This window comes from Molossus molossus, unplaced genomic scaffold, assembly GCF_014108415.1.
Source record: "Molossus molossus isolate mMolMol1 unplaced genomic scaffold, mMolMol1.p scaffold_m16_p_18, whole genome shotgun sequence".
Taxonomy (NCBI): Eukaryota; Metazoa; Chordata; class Mammalia; order Chiroptera; family Molossidae; genus Molossus; species Molossus molossus.
In genome coordinates this window covers 20,092,036-20,111,264 of record NW_023425353.1, presented here as the reverse complement: position 1 = coordinate 20,111,264, position 19,229 = coordinate 20,092,036, and the positions used below count along the sequence as shown (strand labels likewise).

Sequence of the window (19,229 nt, the reverse complement as noted above, 5' to 3'; positions counted from 1 at the left end):
GACACATAGTAATTAAAATGCCAAAAATTAAAGACAAAGAGAGAGTCCTAAAGGCAGCAAGAGATAAGCAATAGGTTACCTACAAAGGAAACCCCATAAGGCTATCAGCTGACTTCTCAACAGAAACACTTCAGGCCAGAAGAAAATGGCATGAAATAATCAAGGTCATGAAAAACAAGGATCTGAATCCAAGACTACTCTACCCAGCAAGGCTATCATTCAAAATAGAAGGTCAAATAAAGAGCTTCCCAGACAAAAAAAAAAGCTAAGGGACTACATTAGCACCAAACCAGCACTGCAAGAAATGTTAAAAGGACTGCTGTAATTAGTAGAAGAAATAGGAAGAAAAATATAACCACACTAAACAAAAACCGGCAATAAATAAGTACATATCAATAATTACCTTAAATGTAAATGGATTGAATGCTCTGATAAAAAGACACAGACTAGCTGATTGGATAAGAAAGCATGACTCATATATATGTTGTTTACAAGAGACCCGCCTCACAACAAAAGACTCACATAAGTTGAAAGTGAAAGGATGCAAAAAAATTTTCCAAGCAAATGGAAAGGGAAAAAAAGCTGGGGTAGCAATACTCATATCTGATAAAATAGATTTCAAAACGAAGGCCATAACTAGAGACAAAGAAGGTCACTACATAATATTGAAAGGATCTATCCAACAGGAAGATATAACCTTGCCAAACATATCTGCACCCAATATAGGAGCACCAAAGTATATTAAAAATCTTCTGGAGGACTTCCAAGGAGAAATCGACAGCAATACAATCATAGCAGGGGACTTCAACACCCCGCTGATGTCACTGGACAGATCATCTAGACAAAAAATTAACAAGGAAATACAGACTCTAAATGAAGCGCTAGAACAAATGGATTTAATAGATATCTACAGAGAATTACACCCCAAAACTACAGAATTCACATTCTTCTCAAGTGCACATGGGACATTCTCAAAGATAGACCACATGTTAGAACACAAACTAAGTCTGTACAGGTTCAAGGAAATTGAAATCATATCAAGCATCTTCTCAGACCACAATGGCATGAAACTGGAAATCAATTGCAACAAGAACATGCAAAGACATTTGAACACATGGAGGCTAAATAGCATGTTATTGAACAATGAATGGGTTACCATGGAGATCAAGGAAGAAATGAAAAACTTTCTGGAAACCAATGAAAATGAACACACAACAACACAAAATCTATGGGATGCAGCGAAAGCAGTTCTGAGAGGGAAGTTCATAGCATTACAGGACTACCTCAAGAAACAAGAAAAATCTCTAATAGACCATGTAACCTCACAACTTAAAGAACTAGAAGGCAAACAAAAAGAAAACCCCAGAGCAAGTAGAAGGAAGGAAATAGTAAAGATCAGAGCAGAAATAAATGACATAGAGACCAAGAAAACAATTCAAAGGATCAATGAAACAGCTGTTTTTTAAAAAAGATAAACAAGATTGATGGACCCTCAGCTAGACTCACCAAGAAACAAAGAAAGAGAACCCAAATACACAAAATCAGAAATGAAAGAGGACAAGTAACAACTGACACCACAGGAATACATAGGATCGTTAACAAATACTATGAAAAATTATATGGCAAAAAATTTGACAATCTAAGTGAAAAGGACAAATTTTTAAAAACACACAGTCTCCCAAAACTGGACTGGGAAGAGATAGAAAACTTGAACAGACCAGTAACAACTAAGAAAATTGAAGAGGTAATCAACTCTCCCAGGAAACAAAAGCCCAGACCCGGATAGCTTCACGGGGGAGTTTTACCAAACATTCAAAGATGAACTAACACCCATTCTCCTCAAACTATTCCAAAAAATTCAAGAAGGAAGACTTCCAAACTCGTTTTATGAAGCCAGCATAATTCTAATCCCAAAACAGAAAGACACTACAATGAAAGAAAACTACAAGCCAATATCCCTGATGAATATAGATGCCAAAATCCTGAACAAAATACTAGCAAATCGGATCTAGCAATACATCAAAAAAATTATTCACCAAGACCAAGTGGGATTCATCCCAGGGATGCAAGGCTGGTACAATATTTGCAAATCAATAAATGTGATACACCACAAAATGAAAGATAACAACCACATGATCATATCAATAGATGCTGAAAAAGCATTCGACAAAATCCAGCACCCATTTCTGATAAAAACGCTCAGCAATGTGGGAATAGAGGGATCATATCTCTACATAATAAAGGCCATATATAAAAGACCTACAGCCAACATCATACTCAATGGGCAAAAACTAAAAGCATTTCCCTTAAGAACAGGAACAAGACAGGTATGCCCACTTTCACCACTCTTGTTTAACATAGTACTGGAAGTCTTAGCCACAGCAATCAGACATGAAGAAAAATTAAAAGGGATCCAAACTGGAAAAGAAGAAGTGAAACTGTCATTATTCGCAGATGACATGCTATTACACATAGAAAACCCTAAAGACTCCATCAAAAATCTACTAGACTTAATAAATGAATATGGGCCCTGGCTGGTTTGGCTCGGCGGTTTGAGAGTTGGCCTGTGGTCCAGAGAGATCTGGGTTCAGTTCCTGCTAAGGGCATGTACCTCGGTTGTAGTTTGTCCCTGGCCCTGGCCTTGGTTGGGCCCTGTGGGAGGCAGCCACTCGATGTGTCCCTTTCACATCGATATTTATCTCTCTTTCTGTCTCTCTCTCTCTCTTCTTCTATCTCCCTCCCACTCTACCTGAACAAAAAATGGTAAAATGTCCTTGGGTGAGGATAAAAAAAAAAAGATTTTGGCAAAGTAGTAGGATACAAAATTAACGTCAAGAAATCAATGGCATTCTTATACACCAATGATGAACTCACAGAACGAGAACCTAAAAAAAAAAACAATCCCATTTACCACCAGGGCAAAAAAATTAAGATACCTAGGAATAAACTTAATCAAAGAAGTAAAGGACCTATTTGCAGAAAACTACAGCACACTGAAAAAAGAAATAGAGAAAGATATAAAAAAGTGAAAGCACATACCTTGTTCATGGATTGGAAGAATTAACATCATTAAAATGTCCATATTACCCCAAGCAATCTATAGATTCAATGCAATCCCCATTAAAATACCAACGACATATTTCACAGAACTAGAACAAATATTTCAAAAGTTCATATGGAACCAAAAAGACCCCAAACAGCCACAGCAATCTTGAAAAACAAAAGTAGGTGGGATCACAATACTGAATATCAGGTTATACTACAAAGCTACTGTAATCAAAACAGCCTGGTACTGGCAGAAGACCAGTGGAATAGAACAGAGAACCCGGAAATTGACCCAAGACATTATGCTCAATTAATATTTGACAAAGGTGGCAAGGGCATACAATGAAGTAAAGACAGCCTCTTTAATAAACGGTGTTGGGAAAATTTGACAGCTACATGCAAAAAAATGAAACTAGACAATCAACTTACACCATATACAAGAATAAACTCAAAATGTGATTCATGAATGCATAAAAATCCTAGAAGAAAATGTAGGCAACAGAAACAAAGTGAAAAATCAACACATGGGACTACATCAAACTCAAAAGCGTCTGCACAGCATAAGAAACAACCATCAAAGTGGAAAGGGAACCCACTGTATGGCACATCACAATTGCCAATGATACATCATATAAGGGGTTAATTTCCAAAATATATAGAGTGCTCATACAACTCAACAAAAGGAAGACAAAGAACCCAATTAAAAAAATGGGCAGAGGAGCTAAAGAGACACCTCTCCAAACAGGACATACAAATGGCTAAGAGACATATGAAGAAATGCTCAACATCACTAATCATCAGAGAGATGCAAATTAAAACAACAATGAGGTATCACCTCACACCTGTCAGAATGGCCGCCATCAACAAATCATCAAACAACAAGTGTTGGCGAGGGTGTGGAGAAAAGGGGACTCTAGTACACTGCTGGTGGGAATGCAGACTGGTGCAACCACTATGGAAAACAATATGGTGTTACCTCAAAAAATTAAAAACTGAAATGCCATTTGACCCAGTGATCCCATTTCTAGGAATATATCCTAAGAAGCCTGAAACACCAATCAGAAAAAATATATGCACCCCTACATTCATAGCAGTAGTATTTACAATAGCTAAGATCTGGAAACAGCCCAAATGTCCATCAGTAGACGAATGAATAAAAAAGCTGTGGTACATATAGACAATGGAGTACTATGCAGCTGTAAGAAAGATCTCTTATCTTTTGAGACAACATGGAGGGAATCTGGAGAGCATTATCCTAAGGGAAACAAGCCAAGCAGAGAAAGACAAATATCACATGATCTCACTTATTTGTGGAATATAATGAACCTAACAGTCTGAGGAACAGGGTAGACCCAGAGATGTGGAAGTAGGGTACAGACTGACAACCTTCAGAACAATGCGTGGGGTGAGACGGGAAGAGATAAACCACAGAACTTATATGTATGTACGCATAACTGATGGACATGGACAACAAAGCTGAGGACGGGATGGAGGGGATGGGCAGGAGGGTGTCAATGGGGAAAGGAGAAACATCTGTAACACAAACAAATTAATAAAATGAAATAAATAAAATAAACAATATTAAACAGATTTTTTTTAAAACAGCAGAACTATTCTGAGTTTTTAATATGCTAAAATGTATTGTGATTCTCTAAGAAGGGTGGGCTTATACATTTTCCCAAATTTATATGACCACAGATCTCCTGAGGCAGGATTCCTGTTTGGAAAATGCTGCTTTAAGGTAATGATGTTATGGACATAGAGAACAATCCTGGCTTCGGAGCGGGGTGGGGTGTAAGGGGATCAGGAAGACGGTGTCAATGGGGGAAAAAGGATAAACATCTGTAACAAAAATAAATTAATAAAAAAATAAAAAATAATAATCTTGAGCAATTTCAGGGGGAAAAAAGGTAACAATGTCATTTCTCTATCTGGATTCTTACAGCTCTTAGTGGTGTTATTATTTCTAAAACAAAGATAGAACCATGAACTTTATGGTAGACTGAAAGAAGACTGGCATGTGATATGAGGATCAGGCCAATCAGAATATTGTTTCTTTTATATCCATACCAGTAATCATCTCTTGGAAAGAAATACTGTATTGTCATAACTGTGAGGCCTGTAGCAAAGGGTAAACAGAATGGACAGATGTACATTAATTATTTCTTGATGGTAGATTAAAAGCAATTTCACTTTCTTTGTACTTTTCTTCATTTTCCATAATTAACAGGCACTTCTTTATTCAGAAAAAAAAAAAAAAAAAAAAAGAAAGACTTAATACCCAATTACAGGCCACCACCAGCCTGAATCTACCTTCATCAAGGACTCTGGTCAGTCTGTTTCTACCTACCTCCTACCATGCTGCCTGGTTTGCCCTTGCTTGTGTTCACCTCTCCCCTGACCTGGACTGGATCTATGCTTTTGGTTCAACAGAAGACATTTCTAACCACTCACTGTTCACCTGTTAGGAACTGGCCACTTTACAAAGCTCACCATTGTTGAAAGTAGGAGCTGTCGTGTGGTGTGGAAGGGACCCCTGCATGAGTGAGGCCTGGACTCTAAGACCTCTTCCAATTCAAACTCTGTGAAGAGGGACCCCGCTTCCTTTCCTCTTAAATCCTCAACTATGTACCGACACTATCTGTAAGATCAGGAATAAAGCTGACTTCTATGAATTCTCCAAATTCTATAATCTATGTAGGCAAACACTGAAGTAAGTTTTATTGTTAAACAGTTGCTGGCACACTGGATTTACTCCTTAGGAGGGTCAACATTTTTCAAATTTAGTGGATTTTCAACTTTGCCACTGACCAAAAGAATTTACAAATTTAGATATGGTATAGGTCTAGAAATTTGCTTATTTTCCCTAAATAGCTTCTCAGTTTTTATAAACATCCTTTGGAATAAATAAATTTTTTACTTGGAGAAGTTTTATTTTATTGCAGCTGTCAAAACAGTGATGGGAAGATCTAAATTTAACAGAATGGGCTCCGATAGACATATTTATTTGGACACATAATATGCCCAAAAGAATTTTACCTGTATTTCTGGTTAGCAGACATGATATCTTGAAATATGTAGCAAGTAAAGGCTGCATATAGGCAAAGTTTGAGCAAAGAAAGATAAAGTAGTCGTTTTTATCTCTGCTGTCCTGAATGCCATTTATCATATAATGTTAATGTTAACATATAAGGTATTCTCTTCAGCCACAAACAGGCCGGACACTAGAAAACTCACTATCAACAGCTTCATGAGGGTACTCTCTAATCACTTTCAATACCTCTCTGCTTCAAGTAAAACAGCTGAAATTAAGCAAATGGTTCTTTTCTTGGGCATTCTAGTGAAAAAACCCTGGCTGCTCTTTTCTCTCTCTGCTTCCTGTTTCTACTTCCTCATTTTATTTTTGGGTTCAAAAAAATTATTTTCACATAGACCTTTGTCTTCAGTTTCATTTACCATCTGAAGTTTTACATTAGGGATACTACTTGCCCTGATAGAGAAATAAAGCTTAAAATGTTTTCCTGTGAATAGCTGTTAGAGCTAAAAAGAAGCCAGATTCTCTCACTTGGGTCCCAAAAGCTCTCAATCAAGAGAAATGCATATACAGCTGACCCTTGAACAACTGAGGGTAAGGGGGCATCGATTCCCCACTCAGTTGAACCCTGCATATATCTTTGATCCCCACCTCCAACCTAACTACTAATAGCCTACTGTCAACTGGAAGCCTTACCGATAACATAGTTCATATATAAAAAAAAATTATTTAAAAAACTCATAAGGAAAATAAATACATTTACAGTACTGTATTTATTAAAAAAGATCCACGTATAAGTGGACCTATGGAGTTCAACTCTGTGCTGTTCAAGGGTCAACTGTATTAATATATTCCAAAATATATAGAGCACTCATACAACTCAACAAAGGGAAGACAAAGAACCCAATTAAAAAATGGGCAAAGGAACTAAAGAGACACCTCTCCAAACAGGACATACAAATGGCTAAGAGACATATGAAGAAATGCTTAACGTCACTAATCATCAGAGAGATGCAAATTAAAACAACAATGAGGTATCACCTCACACCTGTCAGAATGGCCACCATCAACAAATCATCAAACAACAAGTGTTGGAGAGGGTGTGGAGAAAAGGGGACTCTAGTATACTGCTGGTGGGAATGCAGACTGGTACAGCTACTGTGGAAAACAGTATGATGTTTCCTCAAAAAATTAAAAACTGAAATGCCATTTGACCCAGTGATCCCACTTCTAGGAATATATCCCAAGAAGCCTGAAACACCAATCAGAAAGAATATATGTACCCCTATGTTCATAGCAGCACTATTTACAATAGCTAAGATTTGGAAACAACCCAAGTGTCCATCAGTAGATGAATGGATAAAAAAGCTGTGGTACATATATACAATGGAATACTATGCAGCTGTAAGAAAGATCTCTTATCCTTTGAGACAACATGGAGGGACCTCAAGAGTATCATGCTAAGTGAAATAAGCCAATCAGAGAAAGACAAATACCACATGATCTCATTTATTCGTGGAATATAATGAACAAGGTGGGCTGATGAGCAAAACAAACCCAGAGAGATAGAAAGGAGTACGGTTCAGACCGACAAACCTCAGAGTACAAGGGCGGGGGGGAATGAATAAGATGAACTAAAGAATTTATATGCAGGTATGTATAACCAATGGACATAGACAACAATGCTAGGGGGTGGGGGATGGGGCAGGATGGGGAGGAGGGTGTCTAGGGGGGAAAAAGGAGAAACATCTGTAACAAAAATAAATAAATGAAAATTGGGGGAAAAAAAAAGAAAGTGTGGTTCTAGACAGCCAACACATTTTCAAGTACAAGTGACAGGTTGACAGGGAACAAGTCTCAGGCGGCACACAGCAATAAACATGGTCTGCCCCACGAGCAGGCAAAGCTGGAGGCTGATTAACATCCAGTCAGGACATGTCAGCAGTCCTGGATTAGAATCTTAGCCATGAGTGCTTCTTTTAAAATGCAAACATACCTGAAACTGAGGCTTTTGGGGTTAATTATTTTTTTATATTTTTGTAAGTATTAGTTTTAAAATAAGATCCTTTTAAATAAGACTGCTTTCTTCCAAACATGTAGATAAAAACCTTGCAGGAGAGCAAAGGGATTCTTGACTTGATAGAGGGGAAAAGAGGTCAATATTCCTGAGAAGACTCAGGCAAAAACTGAAAAGGAAACACAAGTACACCAGAATAAGTGCACCCACTGTAGCATTTTGCCCAGAGCTCTTCTTGGGCACCTAAAGTCCAGTCTGGCAGTACCAGCAACATGGATAAGCCATGAGGGGTGGCTTCTGCCGGCTACTTTGAGAAATGACAATGAACCACCCTTTAGAACATTAATTCACTGAAAATTCATTTTCAAATTCCAGATACTGACAAAAAAATCTCTTGGAACATAATCCATTAATGGATTGGCTACTTAATAACCTAAACTCTGTGTCAAAAATAAGTTCTCTTAAAAAGGTAAACATGGATGTGTGCAGGAGTTCTCTATTGGCTACTGAACACAACACTACTTGCTATAGTGAAAATCTGGACAGAACCAAAATCATATATGCGGCTAGGCTGTGCACTGCACGTAGGTGATGTCCTCTGAAGCTAAGCAGTTTGACGGTACTAACCAGATGTTTAACAGAAAGGTCTGGTTAAATTACAATCTACAAGGAAGACTGGATTTACAATGCAGTGAGAACACTATACAGTGCTATTTAATACTGTTGGCAAATGCTGTTGACATGAAAAGTAGAATGTATATACAGTATGATCCTATCTTTGTAAGAAACAATAAACTACATCAACTTCATGTATACATAAAGAAAAAGACTCCAAGGAAACAGACTAACATGCACACACTGAGTATAGTAGTAGGATTCTAAATGATTATAGATTTCTTTAGGCTTTTCTGCCCTTTCAAAATTTTTGACAATAAACAGGAAATTAGGAGAGAAATACACGAGTTAGTACACTCCAGTAACAAAGACAAAATAGGGAGAAAAGTAATTTTTCATCTCTCATAGGTCATTAATAAGTAAATCTATGGAGTAATATACTTACTCAGCCATGAGTTTGGCTATGCGGTGACAGTCATTCTTGTCATAAAACCAGATACTGTATATTGACACTTGAAAAACAAAACAAAAAAAATGATAAGGGAAATGAAGTTTCAACATATATGTAAGTAACACAGTATTACTATGGAATGACACAGAATTTATCACCAGACTCTCAAATCATTAAAGGTTCCGCTATAGGAAAAAAATACCTTTCTCCAACAATGTTTACTTAAAATATATTACATAAAATAAAAATATTAATAAAATTAGAATAGGTAAAATATTCAGATGAAAACTACAAAACCTGGCTGGGTAGCTCAGTTGGTTAGAGTTCGATCCTCGTCAGGGCACATACAAGATTCAACCAATGAATGCATAAATAAGTGGAACAACAAATCGATGTTTCTTTCTCTCTCAAATCAGATAAGAAAAAAACTGCAAAAATAGTTGCTTTTAGACACTAACCAGATCTCATTAAGCCCAAAATGCCATTAAGTGTAAGATGAGCCATTATTTTACGTATTATCAAGAAAAAAATGATACCAATTAAATTAAGAATCAACATTGACTGTATGATGGATTCCAAATGGGAAGAGAGGGTCTTAATTATTGAAAACTAAGTTTGCCAGCTAATTGAACAATAGAACCTTTGCCTTTGAAACTTAAAATACAGAATATTATGTCACAGCAAAACCAAAGCTTTAAAAACAAATATCAACTCCAGATCCACCCTATAATCAACTGTCCATCACACTTCTTTTCCCATCTTTTTTATCCCCAGTATGATCAGCACTAAGAAAGCCAACAAAAAATATTTGGTGAGCCCTGGTCAGTTCGGCTCAGCGGTTAGAGCGTCGGCCTGCGGTCCGGAGAGACCCGGGTTCGGTTCCCGCTAAGGGCACGTACTTCGGTTGCAGTTTGTCCCCGGGCCTGGTTGGTCGTGTGGATGGCAGCCACTCGATGTGTCCCTTCACGTCGATGTTTCTCACTCTCTCCCCCTTCCTCTCTCTCCCTCCCATTCTAGCTGTACAAAAAATGGAAAAATATCCTCGGGTGAAGATAAAAAAAAAAAAAAAAAATTGGTGAATAAATAAATAAATGAACTTTACACAATACACAAAAACTATTGTACATATTATTTTGATAAGGCAGAATAGAAATGTTGAATAAATACATCAAAATAAACATGGGTAGGTATGGCTTATTGCTATCATGTGCACCCACTATGACATAGCTTGTCCCAGGTTACACTGCCTTTCAGACTTCCAACCACTCCCTGCCACAGAAAGAGCAGGTATCACTATGCTTTCTTAAGAAAAGAAAAAACTTTTAATTTTAAAATAATTGCAGCTTCACATGCACTGTAAAACATAACCAGAGGTTCTGTGTGCTCTGTTTCTCCGATTGTAACATTTTGTTAAACTGTAATATAATATCACAGCCAGGCTACTGATATTGACACAAAGATAATGAATATTTCCATGGCCACAAGGATCCTTCGTGCCCTTTTAAAGCCACGCCAATCTCCTGTGGCCCTCCTAATCCCATCTCTGACCTCTGGCAAACACTAATCTCTTCTCTATTCCTATAATGTTGTCATTTCAAGAATGCTATATAAGCAGTATCATATATAGTACACAATTTTAGAAACTGACTTTTCTGACTCAACATAATTCCCTTGCTAGTCATCCAAGTTGTTGCTTATATCAATAGTTCATCCCCTCTGTTTTGCTGAGCAGTATTTCATGGTACAGAGGTACCAGTTTGTTTAACCATTTATCTGTTAAGAACATCTGGAATGCTTCCAGTTTACAGAATAAAGCTGTTATGAAAGTTTGTGTCTAGGTTTTTGTGTGAATCTAAGTTTTCATTTCTTTGGGTTAAATGCCCAAAAGTACAGTTACTGAGTTCAGCAGCTGCATGTTGTTTAATAAGAAACTTTTAAACTATTTTTCAGAGTGGTTGTGCTATTTTATACTCCTCTAGTATGAACAATCTAGTCTGTGTGCATTAAAAAAAAAATTCCTCACCCAAGGATATGTTTTTATTGATTTTAGAGAGAGGAAGAGAGGAAGAGGGGGGAGGGAGAGAGCGAGCGAGCGAGAGAGATAAATCAGTTGCCTCCCATACACTTCTCTGACTGGAGATCGAACATGTAACCCAGGTATGTGCCCTGAGAGAGAACTGAAGCCTCAACCTTTTGGTGCATGGGATGATACTCCAATCAACTGAACCACACTGGCCAAAGCTAGCATGTTTGTATTCTTACCAGTACTTTTTGTTCTCAGTATTTTTAACTTTATGCATTCTGATAGGTATACAGTGGTATCTCCTTTTTTTGGCAGTTTGATAACTTTATTGACAATTAACAGTTAGTTCTCATTCACATTAAATGTTTGTGGATTTTTAAAAAATCTTCATCTGAGGATATGTTTATTGATTTTAGGAAGAGAGGAAGGGAACAAGGAGGGGGGAGAGGAATAGGAAGGGGGGGGGAGACAGACAGACATCGATGTGAGAAACATCAACTGAACCCACAACCCCAGTATGTGCCTTGACCAGAAGTGAACCTGCAACCTTTTTTTTTTTTTTTTTAATCCTCACCCGAGGACACTTTTTCATTCTTTGTTCAGATAGAACAGGAGGGAGAGAGAGAGAGAGAAACATCGATGTGAAAGGGACACATCGAGTGGCTGCCACCCGCACGACCAACCAGGGCCGGGGACAAACTGCAACCGAGGTACATGCCCTTAGCGGGAACCGAACCCAGGTCTCTCCGGACCGCAGGCCGACGCTTTAACCACTGAACCAAACCGGCCAGTGCGAACCTGCAACCTTTTGGTGTATGGGATGATACTCCAACGAACTGAGCCCCACACTGGGGCACGTTTGTAGAATTTTAAAAGTGGTGACAGGTAATTAAGGTATAGAGCTTGTTTAGTGAATCTTCTTCATACCTCATTAGGTTTTCTGGACAACCACACCTGAATATGGTATGGAACATTCCTTATTCCTTTGGCCCAGACAGCTTTGTAGAGCCTGGTGTCAATGTGCACATCTGGAGTTCCCATCTCTTTCATGGCAAATCTCTATGAGTGCCCAAGGGGCACGCCTGAATCCCACTTCATGGGTGCACTTGTAAATGTTGGTGGTATATTCTCTGGTCACTACCTCATTGATGGCAGACCAACCCTGTTCTTCTTGCCATTCTTCTTTGTGGGAGCCATTCTGCCAGGCCCAGGTTGGAAAGGAAGTCATTGTGGTTTTAATTTACATTTTCCTAATTGCTAATGATGCTTATATCTCTTCATGTACTTTTTTGTCATCTGTATACCCTCTTTTGTCAAATGTTTGGTCGTGTCTTTTGCCCCTTCTAATTGGATTTTTGTTTACTGTTGGGTTTTGAGAGTTCTTTATATAGTATATTCAAGATACTAGTCCTTGCCATGTCCAGGTGACTAGGTTGGTTGTAGCACTGTCCCGTATACCAAAAGGTTGTGGATTCATTCCCATCAGGGCACAGAACTAGGTTGCAGGTTTCATCCTCGGTCGGGGCCCACATGAAAGACAGCCAATTGATGTGTCTCTCTCTCTCTAAAAATCAATAAAAATATGTCCTTGGGTGAGGATTTAAAAAAAAAAATACTAGTCCTTTGTTGAATAGTGATATGTCTCTCTCACATTAATGTTCCTCCCCCCCCCACCCCCTTACTCTCACTCTATCTAAAAATCAATGGAGGAACGTCCTTGGGTGAGGATTAAAAATTAAAAAAATAATAAAAAAGTAAAATAAGTGAATTATTAAAAAAAAACACACAATATGATCATGTGCTATTTCTTCTATCTCTTCTTTAGCCTGTTAATATGGTGGATTACACTGATTTTCAATATTGAACCAGTTTTGCATATCTGGAATAAAGCCCAGCTAGGCATTTTTTTGTTGTTGTTGTTAATCCTCATTCGAGAATATTTTTCCATTGATTTTTAGAGAGTGTGGGAGGGAGGGAGAGATACATCAATTGGCTGCCTCCTGCACGACCCCAACTGCGACCATGGATTGAACCTGCAACCCAGGTATGTGCCCTTGATTGGAGATCAAACCTGAGACCCCTTGGTCCACAGGCCAATGCTCTAACCACTGAACCAAACTTGCCTGGGCCCAGCTAGGCATTTTTAATATATTTTTTCAATTTATTGTTGGATTTGCTAATATTTGGTTGAGGAATTTTTTCATCTAAGTTCATGAAATAATGGTATGTAGTTTTATTGTTTTTTTGTTTTTACTGTCTTTGTCTTGTTTGGGTATCAAGGTAATACTGGCCCTTATAAAAATGAATTGATCATCAGTTTAATTTGTTCAATAGATTCCACATATAAGTAATATCATGTGATATTTGTCTTTCTCTAACTGGCTTATTTCGCTGAGCATAATACTCTCCAGCCCCCTCCATGTTGTCCCCTCCATGAAAGATAAGAGATCTTTCTTTCACGCAGCTGCATAGTATTCCATTGTGTACATGTACTACAGCTTTTTTTTTTATCCTCACCCAAGGACATTTTTCCATTTTTTTTTGTTCAGATAAGAGTGGGAAGGAGAGAGAGAGAGAAACATCCACGTGAAAGGGACACATTGAGTGGTTGCCACCCACACGACCCAACCAGGGCCGAGGACAAACTGCAACCGAGTACCACAACTTTTTTATCCATTCATCTACTGATGGACACTTGGGCTGTTTCCAGATCTTAGCTATTGTAAATAGTGCTGCTATGAACATAGGGGTATACATATTCTTTCTGATTGGTGTTTCATGCTTCTTAGGGTATATTCCTAGAAGTGGGATCACTGGGTCAAAAGCAGTTCCATTTTTAATTCTTTGAGGAAACACCATATTATTTTCCATAGTGGCTACAGAAGTCTGCATTCCACCAGTAGGGATGAACATAAGAGATCCAGAGATGTGGAAGTAGGGAACAAACTGACAAACCTCAGAGGGAAGGGGGAGGGAGGCAAGAAGAGATAAGCCAAAGAACTTATATGTATATATGCACAACCAATAGACACAGACAACAGTGCAGTGAATGCGGAGGAGGGTGTCAATGGGGGGAAAAAGGAGGGACATCAGTAATGCTTTCAACAATAAAGATAATTTTTAAAAAAGGAATAGAATTTTAGTTTTGTGACATGAGAAAGTTCTCAAGATCTGTTGCATAACTATATCTAACACTACTGAACTGTACAGTTAAAATAGTAAAGTGTATGCTGTGCAGTTTTCACCACAATTAAAAACAATAAAAAAAAATCCGTTGAAAAGTGTTCCTTCCTTTTCTGTTTCCTGGAAAAAACTGTAAAATTAGTGTTAATTCTTCTTTGAATTCTCCATTAAAACCATCTGGGCCTGGAGATTTCTTTTTCATGAGCTTTTAAATGATGAATTCAATTTCTTTAATGGCTATAGGACTATTCATGTTATCCATTTTCTCTTGGTTGAGTTTTATAGTTTGTGGTTTCTTTTTTTTTTTAAATTTTTTTATCCTCACCTGAGGACATTTTTGCATTTATCTTCAGATAGAGCATGAGAGAGAGAGGGAAGGAGGGAAGGAGGGAGGGAGGGAGGGAGGGGGAGAGAGAGAGAGAGAGAGAGAGAGAGAGAGAGAAATATCAATGTGAGAGAGACACATCGAGTGGTTGCCACCCACACAACCCCAACCAGGTCCGAGGGCAAACCACAACCGAGGTACGTGCCCTTAGTGGGAACCGAAACTGGGTCTCTGGTCCGTAGGCCAATGCTCTAACTGCTGAGCCAAACCGGCTAGGACTATAGTTTGTGGTTTTTAAGGAATTGGTCTATTTTTTCTAAGTTGTCAAGTTTATGAGTGTGAAGTTGTTCACAGCATTCTCTTATTACTCTTTTAAAGTCTGGAGGATCTGTAGTAATATCCACTATTTCTTTTTTTTTTATCCTCACCCGAGGCTATTTTTCCATTTTTTGTACAGATAGAGTGGGAGGGAGAGAGAGGAAGGGAGAGAGAGAGAGAGAGAAACATCGACGTGAAGGGACACATCGAGTAGCTGCCACCCGCACGACCAACCAGGGCCGGGGACAAGCTGCAACCGAGGTACGTGCCCTTAGCGGGAACCGAACCCGGGTCTCTCTGTACCGCAGGCCGACGCTCTAACCGCTGAGCCAAACCGGCCAGGGCAATATCCACTATTTCAATCCTGATACTAGTAATTTGTCTTTTCGTTAGTCTTGTGAAAGGTTTATGAACTTCAATGACTTATTTCAAAGAACCAGCTTCTTGTTTCATTGATTTGATTTTTCTCTATTTTCAATTTCATTGATTTCTGCTGCCATCATTCTTCCTTATTTTTGTATGCTCTGAGTTTATTCTGCTCTTCTTCCTTTTTTCCCCCCTTTATTGATTCTAGAGAAAGGAAGGGAGAGGGAGAGAGAGAGATAGAAACATCGACTGGCCACCTCCTGCATGCCCCCCACTGGGGATCAGGCCCACAACCTGGGCATGTGCCCTGACGAGGAATCGAACTGGTGAGCTCTTGGTGCATGAGGTTGACGTTCAACCACTGAGCCACACTGGCCAGGCTTCTTTTTTTTTTAATAATCTTCACCTGAGGATATTTTTACATTTATCTTCAGATGGGGGGTGGGGAAGAAGAAAAAACGTGAGAAAGACACACTGATTGGCTGCCCCCTGCACAACCTCAATCAGGGTTGCCCTTGACCAGATTCGAACCCACAACTCTCTGGTCCACAGGCCAATGCTAGAGCCAAACTGGCCAGGGCTATTTATTCTTTTTTTTTCCTCCTGATTTCTTTTGCTGGGAATTTAGTGGATTCTCATCCAAAGTTGCTTTAAGGGGTAACAAGTTTCCCACAGTTAGGCCACCTGGTGTGCCTCTGGGGGAAAGAGAACCTTTAAAGATGAAGACTGCTTCCCAGGCCAGGCTGGTTGTGACATGACACCTACCCTGAACCCACCTTCCCTTCATGGAAGGCAGAAAAAGCACTCTCCTGGTGGTCACTCATTGTTAGTAGGGCTTCCAATCTTTTCTGCCTGTTTTGCTGGGTACACCTGGTATTGTTGGCAGGGCTTCTACTGGATTTAGGGGAAAAAGGAACCTGGGCCACATTCTATTGCCAGGTTGGATGGTGGGCAAGAAACACCAGGCCTGAGTCCCCCTATTCTGTTGGGTGGGAAGGTTGTTAGACACCCTGCTGCTATGTTCTATCAGTTTTGGGTCCTACACCAGATCTTCTTCCTCTTTCTACCTTTCAGAGTTTTCCTGATTATCCCTTGTGTTATTTCTGAATTTTATGCTTCACAGAGAGAAGCAAAGGAAAATAAGGCTATACCATGTTGTTTGTTTCAGACGTCTCATTATGCACTTTTATGGAGCTACCTAGGCTCAAGAAAGACTAAGTGACTTATTAATAAATCTGAGAAAAATAGTCTCAGACAAGGACTCAGGTTTTCCCAGCCTTAGACCAGTAGTCTTGCAGCTACATATCTATTGCTTCATTAGTTTAAATAACATAAAAATTTTATAGAAATAAAACATTAATGAGCTTCAGTTATGAAGATTAAAGCAACACATATGAGTATAAATAATTGAGTAAGTTAAAAATTATACACGAAAGGACGATAGAATATAGAAAATATAAATGCTAGTTTAAGAAATTTTAAATTAAAAAATCCTTTTAAAATAGCTATTATTTGAATTCTATAAAGATACTATCAAGATACTATAATTTACCCAGCCAGTGTGGCTCAGTGCTTGAGCATCGACTCATGTACCAAGAGGTCGCTTGTTCAATTCCCAGTGAGGGTACATTCCCAGGTTGTGGGCCCGATGCCCAGGTTGTGGGCCCGATTCCCAGTGGGGGGCATGCAGGAGGTGGCCAATCGATGTTCTCTCTCGATGTTTCCATCTCTCGGAGTCTCCCTCTCCCTTCCTCTCTCTCTCAAATCAACAAAGAAAACAAATTTTTACAAAAAGAGCCCTGGCTGGTTTGGCTCAGTGGTTGGCAGTTAGTGTTGGCCCATGGTCGAGAGAGACCTGGGTTCGGTTCCTGCTAAGGGCACGTACCTCGGTTGCAGTTTGTCTCTCACCCCTGTTGGGGTCATGTGGGTGGCAGCTGGTCGATGTGTCTCTCTCACATTAATGTTTCTCTCTCTCTCTCCCTTCCTCTCGCTCTATCTGAAGATGAATGCAAAAATGTCCTTGGGTGAGGAATAAAAAAAAAGATACTATAATTTAGAAAGCCACTGTTGCCCAGCTGGTGTGCTTCCGTGGACTGAGCGTCATCTCACGGACTGAGAGGTCTCAGTTTGATTCCTGGTCAGGGCACATACCCAGGTTGCAGGCATGATCCCCAGTAGGGGGAGTGCAGGAGGCAGCCAATCAATGTTTCTCTCTCATATCAATGTTTCTCTCTCTCTCTCTCCTTTCATCTTTCTAAAAAAAATCAATAAAAACATGTTTTAGAAAGCCACTGTTAATACAAGCTATTTTAATAGTGAATTTTTTGTTTTGCCTTGAATTAAGATAATTACATTTCTCTACAAAACTTCATGGCCAATCACAACTTTATTTTATTTTTCTTGAAATCCTCACCTGAGGATATTTTTCTATATATCTCCAGATAGACTGGGAGGGAGAGAGAGAAAAACATCGATGTGAGAGGGCCACATCCACTGGTTGCCTACCGCATGACCCAGACCAGGAACTGGGACAAACCACAACCGAGGTACATGCCCTTGACCGGAATCAAACCTATGACTCATTGGTCCATGGGCCGATGCTCTATCGCTGAGCCAAACCAGCCAGGGCACGAATCACAACTTTAAAAGTTCCCTTTTCATGCCCTGGCCTGTGTGGCTCAGTTGGTTGGGCACTGTCCCATGCACTGAAAGGTTATAAATTCTAGGTCAGGGCACATGCCCAGGTTGCAGGCTCGATTCCTGGTCGGAGGTGTGCAAAAAGCAGCCAACTGATGTTTCACTCTTTCACACTGATGTTTCTCTCTCCTTCTCTCTTCCTCTCTCTCTCTAAAAATAAAAAAAAAATTAAAAAAGAAAGTTCCCTTCTCAATGAAAATAAAAATTTATTGGATTTTCCTATTGTCACAAGTAAATTAAAACATTATTGATATACAGAGTGAGTGAATGGCGTAATTTTAATGAATCAAGAGCACAAACAAAAATCTTTTCCTTACCCTGTTCACAAGGGGGCTTCTCTGGCAGGGAAACTCCCCAATTACATTAACGCTGTCCTAAACTCTCTGACCCCATGTCTGGCCATGTGTCCTACAGGTGACTACATGCACTACCATGAGGCAGCTGGGGTTGGCTTTTGTTTTCTGAGTCTTTGAATTGCTGTGAATAGTTTCCCACGCTTGGAGCACACCTTCATAGTCCCTCTTCTGTTCACAGAACTTCAAAACACTACCGATGCTTCAAATAGAACCAACATCCAATGAATAGAAAGTATTCTGAAATATTTTACATGATGTAAATCAACAGATTAAATTTAGCTTTGACAGCCCAATAAAAGAGCACAGAAGTAGCCTTGTTACAGAGGAGATGATTATTAAGTATTATCTACTGCAGGGTCTTAGCTATGTTCTCAGCAGCTAAAGATTGCTCTAACATAGAGGAAATCAGACTGGGCTGTGAAAAGACCCCATATATGGCAATTATACACACTTACCTTTCTTTAAATATGCCTCTTCCAATCTTGGCTAAAGAATATCCAAAATACAAAAGTCCAAATACAAATGACTCCAGTTTCCCTCTAATGCACACACCCATACAATTTACAGTGATGAGAGAAAGTTTATGATATGCAATTGTCTGGCCCAGAGAAGAACACTCTTTTTTCCTGGCTAAACAGAGGCATTTAGTATGTTTTTATAGGAGATTGTTAGCCAAAATCTTAGGAAAAAACTTCATATCAATAATCAAAACAAATCCATCAGAGTTGTCAACTTATGACAAATCTTTACTTAGGTCCCCCCATTTCCTTTGAAGAAATAAACTATAATTTAGAAATAA

General features: G+C 39.1%; 1 protein-coding gene across 2 annotated transcripts in view; it reads right to left on the bottom strand.

The window, feature by feature from the left end:
- The window catches only part of DCP1A (decapping mRNA 1A), a 67,175-nt gene that overhangs the window by 26,128 nt on the left and 21,818 nt on the right, over positions 1 to 19,229 (bottom strand). For both annotated transcript variants that reach the window (XM_036266440.1, XM_036266441.1), the window contains exon 4: positions 9,157 to 9,223. In XM_036266440.1, coding sequence (XP_036122333.1) covers positions 9,157 to 9,223 — 67 coding nt within the window. The remainder of the gene's footprint in view (positions 1 to 9,156; positions 9,224 to 19,229) is intronic.